General features: G+C 38.2%; 1 protein-coding gene across 3 annotated transcripts in view; it reads right to left on the reverse strand.

The window, feature by feature from the left end:
* LOC140336623 (very-long-chain enoyl-CoA reductase-like) overlaps positions 1 to 10,810 on the reverse strand; it is a 28,167-nt gene extending 17,357 nt beyond the window's left edge. Inside the window, exons 1-2 of one of the 3 annotated variants that reach the window (XM_072419860.1) lie at positions 10,338 to 10,810; positions 482 to 673 (exon numbers count right to left, since the gene is read on the reverse strand). In XM_072419860.1, coding sequence (XP_072275961.1) covers positions 482 to 673; positions 10,338 to 10,364 — 219 coding nt within the window. In that variant the 5' untranslated portion in view covers positions 10,365 to 10,810. The remainder of the gene's footprint in view (positions 1 to 481; positions 674 to 10,337) is intronic. The other 2 variants (XM_072419861.1, XM_072419859.1) reach the window with 2 other exon arrangements.
* Positions 10,811 to 11,081: the final 271 nt, after the last annotated feature.

Genomic DNA, 11,081 nt, shown 5'->3' on the forward strand with positions numbered 1-11,081 from the left:
TTGGGACTGTATTGTCTGATATTCTTGTATGAAGGACATATGGAGGTGCAAAGTATGCCAATACACAAGGACCCTCCTCTGCCAACAGGGGTCCCCATGCAGAGCCCAAGTCAGTTCTGCACAGAGGCCCACTGTTGGCTACATCCACTGTTGCGTGTGTGTACTGAATTGTGTGTGTGAATGAGACCTTCTGTGTTCCATTTTACAGCAAAGGTGTCCATGTAATTTGGGGAAAAAATGCAAAATGCACTATTACTACTTCAAATGTAGTAGTTTATTTCAACAATAATCTAAAACATCATCAACCTGTTACATGGCACTGCAATGGCCAGAAAAGGTGTAAAAGACAATTTAAATATGCAATGCTGAGTATGATCCAACATGCCACACTTTAAAAGATCCTAAGCAAGTTTAAAGTGTTTGTTTTAACAGATCCAAAGCAGGGGAGAAAACCATTTGAAAAACCAGGCCTGTCCCATACCTCAAAAGCAGCAGTCCTCTGTGATCGGGTTCCTGTCCTCCTTTTCTTTCCTATGCTGTGTGTTTGAGGCTGAATCCCTACTGACCTGAGAAAAGGCCGGGAAGAGGGTGGGACAGCAGTCAGCACATGCTCAGAAAGATCTCTGCCATATTGGTGGGTAGGGGTTGGGTGGAATATACTCCAGGAGGAACCCTAACAAATAAGAAAAGTATAAGGTTTAGGACACAGATTATGCCGGGTAGATCCAATATTTAGAATGTTATGCAAATATGTATTCATTTTCTTTTAGATACCAATACCAAAATATAAATTCCTACCTCACACCAGTGCCAGATCCTAATTAGTTAAAAGCAGTACAAGTCTCTGGTACATTCGTAAGGCCAACTTCAACCAAAACTCTTTTTATAAAAAAAAAAAAAAAGCTTTCAGAGGATCTTTCCTCTTCCAAGTGGACTTTATCAGTAGCAGGGCTCAATAACTTGGTTTTAAAAAAAATATCTAGGTGGTATAGGGCTTCAGAGCTTATGCATAAAATGTACCTGGAAGTTGTAGACTTATGTTGGAAGTGTGGAGAAAATGTAGGAACCATGCTTTACTAAATGTTCAGGGTTCCCTATCTAGCTATCTAGCCACCAGGGATTCCTAGGCATCTCTTAAGAAGTCTGCAAAGAGTAGATTGGGCCTGATTCCCTTTCTGTTTTACTTATAACAGCAACTGGTCATATGTATATTCTTGTCTTTTGCTGGGTTGTTTGCTTTCTTTTCATATTGTTTTCTCTAAATTATCATTGAAATCTGTATAGTTCTTTGGTCGTATTACCGAGTCTCCTCTTATCACAAAGCTTTCTGCTCAGAGACTGTGTGGGGCTTTACCAAGACACACCAACACACCATGGCATGATGTTTATCACTGGAATGGGCTGGTGTGCAGTAAGAGGCTTCCGTACTGAAGATATTTCTGTACAACTGGGCATGCAACACGGGTGACTTGGCCAATATAGATAAATCTTTCCGGCTGCAAATGCTGCAGAATTAACCTTCTTTGTTTGTTTTTCTAGAAAATGCTGTCATTCCTGAAAATGCATTGCTGCTAGTTTGTAGCAAAATTTTTAAATAGGAGCTACTGTCAAACTATCAAACTTGTTATTTATGGCTACACAAAGAAAGCTTCTGCCAAAAATGATCTTTCCACCTACTGCTAAACTATGACTCCCTGTAAGCTTTTCTACTCTCTCCCCCCAGACTGCAGCCTTCTATTGACGTATTCACTTTGAGGTCTATATTCATGCTTAAGAAAATCTTGGCACTTCTGTGCCATCCTTGGAAGGATTTATATGTTCAAAAAGACAAGAAAAAAACTAACTGACTGGATTGCTGCCATTTCTTCCCTCATGAAACCGTTAAATCAGCATTGCAAATAGTAAATCACACCTAACTACAGCCTGCAAAAAAACAAAGAAATTTGCAGTCATTGAGGAAATGCTGTTGATAATATAAACAAATGTTCTTACCTAAAAACATGACCAGGAAAAATATAATATTCTCAATGCCTAACTCTAAAATTATTTGTGTTCAAATAGAAAAAATGCAGCTTCTGTTGCAATACTCACTTTTTAGAGCTGGTCCTTGAATATTCAGTGCAGTGAGGTTCACCATCAGTCCGCTACTAAAATGAATTACACCCAGCTTTAATTACCCAGGCCATCATAGACACAATACCTTTAGATATATATGAAGGTTTATATATGAGGGCGTTGTCATGCAGTCCTGGGCTCACAATAATGCTGCACAGAATGGCACTTGTGGGTCATAATAGTCATAATATAACAACTGCTCGTAGCAGGAGTAGGAAACACCCACTGCTAATGCCAGATGAGAAGAGGAAGGACCAATGATATTTCACGAACGGCCAGAAAACTGATAAATTTAGTATCAGCATTGTGTCTCTGAAAAAAAGGTGGCTTTTATTTAAAGTGGACTTTATCAGTAGCAGGGCTCAAGAACTTGGTTTTAAAAAAAAAATATCTAGGTGGTATAGGGCTTCAGAGCTTATGCATAAAATGTACCTGGAAGTTGTAGACTTATGTTGGAAGTGTGGAGAAAATGTAGGAACCATGCTTTACTAAATGTTCAGGGTCCCCTATCTAGCTATCTAGCCACCAGAGATTCCTAGGCATCTCTTAAGAAGTCTGCAAAGAGTAGATTGGGCCTGATTCCCTTTCTGTTTTACTTATAACAGCAACTGGTCATATGTATATTCTTGTCTTTTGCTGGGTTGTTTGCTTTCTTTTCATATTGTTTTCTCTAAATTATCATTGAAATCTGTATGGTTCTTTGGTCGTATTACCGAGTCTCCCGAGATGCTCAGGCATGCGCAGAAGGAGCACCCATTGATTCTTTAAAAAAACTGAATTTTTACTTAACATAAAAGGGTTGTCTTTTATGTAAAGTGACATTTCTGAGTTTAGATACATTTAAACATACAAAGGGGAGGGAGTAAGGAAAGATCTCTCCTCTGGCTCATTCGGTTATGTAATTAACTTTCAGATTGAGTTACAGAGCACTGTTAAAAATAGGCTTAACAAACAGGGCAACTAAGGATAGAGGATTAAATACATAAAAAGGAACCTCGAGCTTGATTTACAGTGAAAACAAAAATGTGAGTTCTTCATATGCCCTATGTTATAGTTACCTGACAAAAAATAAATATATTCAAAACATGCATTTCAAAATTTTATTGTCATACTCATAGTGAAAAAGGACAACATAATCAAAAATACTAAGGATTCTATGTATAAAACAGGGAATCAGACATTGCATCAAACATCCTCTATTAGGAATCTTCCATGTCTATGTGTTTCAATGGCAGTAATTGATTCCTACGAGGGAATGTTTGAAGGAACGTCAGATTCCCTGTTTTATAAATAGAGCCTTAAGTGTTATATAAATCAGTATTTAAAATTCTTTTGTTTCTGACTGGCAACTGAGCTCTCATTACTTTCTAATAACCCCAAGATTCAAAGTTAATCTGGTTTTTACTTTTTAGACCATAAAGAGATTACTTGTTATTGCTGAGCACTAAGCTGAATATGATTAAAAATATACTTTATAAAGTCATCCAGAAGAATTTCTATCAGTTTTTACTGTTGTATGTGTCTTTGTTGGGAAGATATCCACTTACATTTAATGCTAGCACTGCACTAGCATAGGACAACCCAGACAACAATAAAGAGTTCACCGAGGTCCTACAGCTGATCCCAGGTCCCCAGTGATGCAACATTACTAATCACTTAGTTCACCAAGTTCAGATAAGGTTATGTTTAAAAATTATAATGGGAACACACATTTCAAAAACATTACAGTTCTTCATGAATCTGAATAACAAGCACACTAGGCTGGGCTGAATATATACAGAATATGATACAGCAACCCAAAGAGAAAGCAATGTTCCACCAAATTATTCTGCATGAGTCACAGCTCTACAGAATGGTTTATTTACAGCACTGAGATATTTTGCTACTTTTCTGACAACCACCTGTTCATCCACAGTTTTCGATATAAGTAGTAAATTTCAAGAATTTATTTTAATTATATTTCTTTTGTTGACGACTTTCCTTAGTTCCGCTAGTGACTACTAAATTATACACATTTGCAAATGTCCTTTATTTTGTTCCAAACAATGTAATTTAAAACATTCTAAAACATTTACCTGAGCATATGGGTAAAAATTAGGTGACCTTCATTGAAAGATGTTATATGTAGATAGAATCCAAACTTGACCCTGCCTCTATAGTTGTACCTTTTCCTTTTGCCAAAGCTCCTCAGCCATTCCATGCTAGTGAATGCAACCTTACTAAACCTTATTGCATTCAACAATAGCTTACATAGGGGATTTTAGTGCCAGCTATAATGGAACAAGAAAAAAATGAGAAAGCTCTGGCAAAGTTAGTAACAAAGGGTTGGAGGGGGCAATATTTCACACATTATTGAGCAATTGGCTGAGCAAAGTTACATAATTTCTCCTGGCCATTCCTGATGGTTAAATCCCAAACCAGGAAGAAGTTGGTGAAATGGTGTCGGCAAGAAGCTTGCTGTTATTAGTATGCTGCAACATACGTAAGTAAAGTTATGTTTTAAGAAGCAGAGCAAGACACCTCTGGATGGATCAGACTGCCCTGCGGGTTTGAAGGTAAGTGGATTTTTTTTAGGCATTTTTCAGTTTATTTCCTCTTTAAGTGGGACTAAGAGCCTGGAGCAGAATTTCCCCCAGGACAGGTAAGTTTTTCAGGTCTTATCCATGCCAACAAGTATGCTATAATAAGGTAGATTTATGTTATCATTCATATTTCCACTAGACTATTGGTTAATTAGGCTTTGATATTCCTTTTTTTTAGCCTTCATTACACAATGCCCAGTGTCATTCAGTTTTTATTTATTGGGGCAGCACAGTGGCTCAGAGGTTAGCACTCTGGCATTTGCAGCGCTAGGTTCCAAGTTTGAATCTTGGCCAGGACACTATCTGTATGGAGATTACAGGTTCTGCCCATGTCTGCGTGGGTTTCCCCTGGGTACTCCGGTTTCCTCCCACATTCTAAAAACATGCACTTAGGTTAACTAGTTTGCCCCAAACTGACCTTAGACTGTGTTAATGATATATGACTATTGTGGGATATTAGACTGTGAGACCCATTGAGGGACAGCTATTGACATGACTATGGACTTTGTAAACCACTGAGTAATATGTTGGTGCTATATAAATACTGGTTAACAGTAATATTCTGTTTTCAGATATAATCCAGCAAAGAAAGACTGTACACAGTTTTAAAAAAGATTAAAGAATGCAAAAGAATAACCTCTATTTGTTTATCATAAACCTCAATGTATTTTAAATGGAACAAAAACGGTAAACAATGCTCTTGCGGAATTATCCTAGTGTTTTTCCTAGCACTTTTTCTTGTTTATCCTAGCATTTTTATTTAAAATTATTCATTGACAGATGTCTGTGTTGGTGGGGAACCAAAAAATATTGCAACACACCATTGTTTATTGACATGGTCGAATACCATCATTGGAATGGGTTGAAGTATCCATCAACTTTATGTCTGCCTTTGGGGCTTCAATTGAGGTAATACATTATGTCCTACATTGCAAGAATGAGGCTGTCAAACAAATTGAACTCCCTCATTTATTTTCTTTCTTTTATTTATTTAGCATCTACCCATTACATACAACAAACACAGAATCCTACGTATCACTTACCTAACCTCATACAGTTTACCATCTAATGTCTACCATACCTTAATAATCATACACCATACACTGCCCTATCGGTCTGTGATACTGCATTGAATGAAAGAAAGTTGAAAATTGTTGCATTTTAAATTCTTTGTGCTCTTCAATTTGTATAATGATGGCAACTTACCCTAAATTGCTGAGATAGATAGAATATTGGACAAGGAACTGACTCCATTGAATGGTGCGCAGTGCTTCCTCCATTTATTGTGGCTAAAGGGCTAAACTAAAGGACCTACCAGGATAGGTTGTAGAAGGCAAATAAATACCCCCCACAAACACCTATACAAAGCATGAACACACAGACTTTCTGCGGACTATCTATTGGGATTCCAGCAATTTGCAACGGTGCAAGCCAATGTGTTGGCCAGTATATTGAAAAATCCAGAAATTAAATCACAATACAAAAAAAGGAAAAGCTCATTATTTTGTGCATCAATTTTTTGCTAGTTGACTAATTGCCAATGCTCCTAAATTCAGCAAAATTTTAAGTTTACCATCTACGTTTACCGTAAAGCAAGGTTCAAAATTCGTCCATAAACTGTGTCTCTCTGGTAACATTTTTCTCATAAATTGTGGGGCAGACAGAAAACAGATCAGGACAAAGTAATGGTCAGGTGTATCTTAGTAATGACCCCGGGGATGATCACACAATGCTATCATAATACAATCAGAGAGAAATTTCTAACAAGCTTCAGCAAGCTTTTACATTTTTCATAAATTGCTGATCTCAATAACAATTAGTCACTCCTAACAAAACTATTCAATGTTCTACAGTGACATAAACATTATCACATTTTATGCTTAGTAGTTGGTCTTCATCACACCTCAGATTTGCAGCAGCTTTCTACAACTTCTGTAATTTTCATTAACACATTAAAACCAGCACAGGTCTCCTTTACACCACATTTAGGCTGAACAATAAATACTAGAACAAAGAAAAAGACTGCTGCTTTTATAAGGTAAGATTCCATCTTCTAATCTGTATAGGAAAACAACAACTGGAATCTGATTGGTTGTTTTTGGTAGCATCTCTAATTATTTTCCTCCAGTTTTTACAAACTTGTCCAAATAAAAATGCTTCTAACTGGTGGGAGCAACTGTTCCCATAGGATCAGAAGACCCAACTTTTAAATGACCCTTTCTGTACTCATCCTACATTCCAAGCAATCATTTCAACAGATCACTGAGAAACCTCCCTGGACATTTGCACAGACACTAGATTATAACTCAAGATGGTCACAACCATCATCTCGGACAATGAAAATATAGCATCTGTGCGTAGCTTAAGTCAGTACAGGATACAGTAGTAACATGGGGCCAACAGAGCAATCGAACAGTGAGGAGGGGGTACAGACATAAAACACCCCCAGAACTGTTGGATCGTAACTGTGCTCTGAGACTCTGAATTCACCCATTCAATGTAACCACCTGGGCGTTACACTGATGTCTAGATTTCTGTACCAAAAGCGGTACACTGTTTTTCATGAAATTTTTTTTTAAATTGTAGACCTGTAACTTACAGAAATATGTCCAAACAAGGGTCTAGTAGATATCATGAATATAAAAGCTTCCTGACAACATGTGTGCAAAGTCTTCCTCTTCCACTCTCGGCCTTATGAGTTGTTGAACAAGGCTTTGCTCTCTGCGGCCTCGGAAGCAGCCAACATGTTTACCGGGGAAAAGGTTTGGGCCTACTGGCTTGGCTTGCTCTTCATTACTGTCTAAAGCTGGGCAGAGATAGGCAAAATTGACAGAGTATATGAATTACTGACAATTTTTTATGTTTAATGCACTAATGTATAAATCTAAAGGTTTAGGCTTTAAATACAGACTAGCATTTTTCTCAAACAGTACCTCTGTGGTTAACCACAATCAACCGCACCCTAACAAAGGTTAATAGAGTAATGGGTTCATTTTTCTTCTTCTTCAGGCACTTGCTTGCAGTGCATTGCCATGAACTGTGACAAACACTACACCAGGCACCCAAAAAGCGGTTAATTGCTCCAAAGGTTTACAGGAATAAAGTATTTATATTATACACTATCAAAGAAAAAAAGCACATGTACATGTCTGCACAGGTGTTTGTAAATGGCTAGCAGTTAGCACCTTTAATCATTCCTGGGTGCCTAGTGGTTATCAGTAGGCTCCCAGGGACAGTAAACGTTGTGGTTTTAGACCTCTAGTCTGAATGTAACCTTTATTTCTTATTGATGTTTCCCTGTGTTTAACCTCAACACTGCTCAAATCGTCCTTGTGATTCTGACAGTCCTGAGTGAGACCTAGGTGGAAGGCAAAGTCTTAATGACCTGAGCTTTACATAAGTTAAATTATGCTGGGTGCCACTTAACTTAGAGGAGGATTTACCTTGGATCTCTAAACAGGTTACAATGATTAGCAACAGTGATAATGTAAAGTATTGCAACGCAGGGCAGGCACAGGGCTCCTCACCACCAAAACTCCCAGTGGTCATTTGAAATTCCATGTGTCAAGTTTATTTGGTATTAGAGAATAATACACATCAATTTTCTTTATTTTAAGATGTACAAGCCAAGCAGAATCCAACTTGTGAGTTTCAGGGTACATTTTGCAATCATTTTACAATTTTGTTTATGACTTGTCATGTCATTATGTCCGATCTTCCAAAAACTCTTATTTTAGGAATTTAGAAATTTTAGGAATTTAGCCAATCACAAATCTACAAAATGTGTTATACTCCTCAGCCTAGGCAAACCTTCATGCACACATACAGGAGAGTCAGAAAATTTGCTGTTTACTGTTTGGTAAACTAATTTGCTGCTCACTAATTAATTAACTTCTTGTACTGTTATACAATCTCAATAGAATTGGCATGACATAAGATGCTTTTTGTGTTCCAAGTCTGAGCTAAGTGTGAGTATCTGTGAGTACCGTGGAAGGTAGTGATGAATCTAAAGCAGTGTTTCTCGACCTTTTTACATAGAAAACCCTTTGAAATAACTTTTAGGTCTTCAGGGAACTCCTACTATAATTACTATATGCACAACTCGCTGTATATTAGTGCAGTTCAACAGAGGATAATTGCCTCCAACATTGCTGGACAGTGTAAAGAAGTCACTCTTACAGATAGTCAACAAGATCATTGGTGTCAGTAAACTGACCTAAGAGTCACAAACTGCCCATTGTTCAAGGAACCCCTAGCACTCTCTGGAAGAACCTTAGGCTGGGTACACACGTGCAATAATTGTCATTGGAAAGGATCTTTCGAGGACTGCATGATGCATGAACGAGTGCTGTACATACAGCACCGTTCTGCTCTATGCAGACGTAAGGGGGAGAACGGCACCCTGCGCTCTCCCCCTTCGCTTCCATTACGATCGTTTGTTGTCCATCGCCCATTGATCCGCCTGGACGGTCATTCGGAGGATGGGCCCTGTACACACACCAGATTCTCGTCCGATATCGGTCCTGAGCCGATTATCCGATGAGAAGCATTGCAAGTGTATACGTAGTTTCACGGAACCCTGGTAATTAAACACTGATCTAAGTTGTCATAAAAAAGAGAAAATGGTAGATGGTAAGCCAATGCTACACAGGTCACATCAACTATTAGTAAATGTTGGATAAGCACTTTTGGTATATAAGATTTCAGGCAGCCAATAGAATGAATCAGTCTGCATCTCATGTAGGGCAAAATAAGTTAAATGAAAATTATTTCGCCATTTTATCCAACAGACCATTTGCTTTAGTGCTATGATATTTTCTATAGCCCTAACTAATGGCTGGCTTGTAAAACATTTATATAAAAAATGTAATGTAAATGCATACAGTCAGAAGAACGTGTTAATAGATTACCAAAAAAAACCTTTATGAAATTTAATATAATAGCATTTGCCAAGCTCATGAGGATTCATGATTTCATTTGTAAGCTCAGTGGTCCGGCCTCACAGCCAGGAAAATTGCTGGGTCTTTTCAAGCAGCACGACCACACAAGTACTGTAAATTTTAAACTCAATAGTCTGGCCCTGCAGCCAGAAGAACTGTGTCTTTTCAAGTGGCAGGACCACACTGCTACTAAAAACTTTCAAAAGCATTTTTTTAATCACTCTAAAAATTGCGCTCTTCCAATTTATAGCTTGATGCATTGCTAATAGCTGCCAATCATAGATGCAGAGAATTAAACATTCTATAAGGCATTCTGCAGCACCTGGTATATTATGACTAAAAGCTTGCTAGAAATTCCAAACAGACAGCAGCATAATAGTCACTGGCACTTTTTACGAACACTGGCTGTACAAGTCGGAACACATACAGATTCCTTTACTGACTACATGTACTAGCATCACTTATTTATAAAACATTTACTGCAGAGCTGCAGATCTGGAAGAATAAAGCTGCAAAAGTAGAATCACCCCATCCATGGCAGCAAAAAAAAAAAAAAAACTTTCCTGCAGTCAATGAAGAATAGTTCTATCTATGGCATTAATAAACAGTAGGCATATGGCATGGTGTAGTTCGTGCAGCTTATATACCAGCAGAAATGATCACGCAGAATGCTTGTGGTTTTGCAGATCCTGGCACTTACCTCAAAGAAACTGATTTTGCTGCTCATGATCGTTGTATGGGGAAGTCATCGCCAGTAAGCCATGCATAGCCAGCCCGGACACTCTGCAGCCAATGGCGGCACCACAGCAGGGGGATCCCTGGCAGGAGAAGCCGGGGGTTATATAGCCTTGGTCGGTGTAGGAAAGTGATGAGCATCAGCAGCACTGCACCTCATCCCTGGAGAATACACATAGCTTATCATAGCAAGCCTGGATCGGGAAGACAGCCAGCTCTATGAGCCTGTGACTGCTAGCAATACAATCCCTGGATAAACTGATCTACTAACACTTTATACATCACATGATCATTATGGTTATATATCCATTTACAGGATGGTTATCCTTCACAAACCTCCTACATTAAAAGGCTGCACAGATAGGACCTTGTTCAGGACAAATAGAGATCTGAGTTATTTTACAAATATTTAAAGGGATACTACCACCAACCGCAGATAAAACAGAAAAATCAAGCACCAAATGCTTATGGTGTATTTTATTTGTAGGAATATTTATTTGCAATGTGCATTTAAAGCAGAATTAAACCTGGCTGAATCACCTGTCTGTACTCCAGCACTGGGTGCCGCAATCTTCTTTTACTTCTTCCTCTTCCAGATCATCTTTGGTCATCTTCATTGGTCATGCCAGGATATCATAACATTTAAAGTGCAAGTAAACAAAAAAAAATCAACATTACTTTTGCAGATCCATTTTTGGATTGGATCCCA

The sequence above is a fragment of the Pyxicephalus adspersus genome, chromosome 8 (genome assembly GCF_032062135.1).
Source record: "Pyxicephalus adspersus chromosome 8, UCB_Pads_2.0, whole genome shotgun sequence".
NCBI lineage: Eukaryota > Metazoa > Chordata > Amphibia > Anura > Pyxicephalidae > Pyxicephalus > Pyxicephalus adspersus.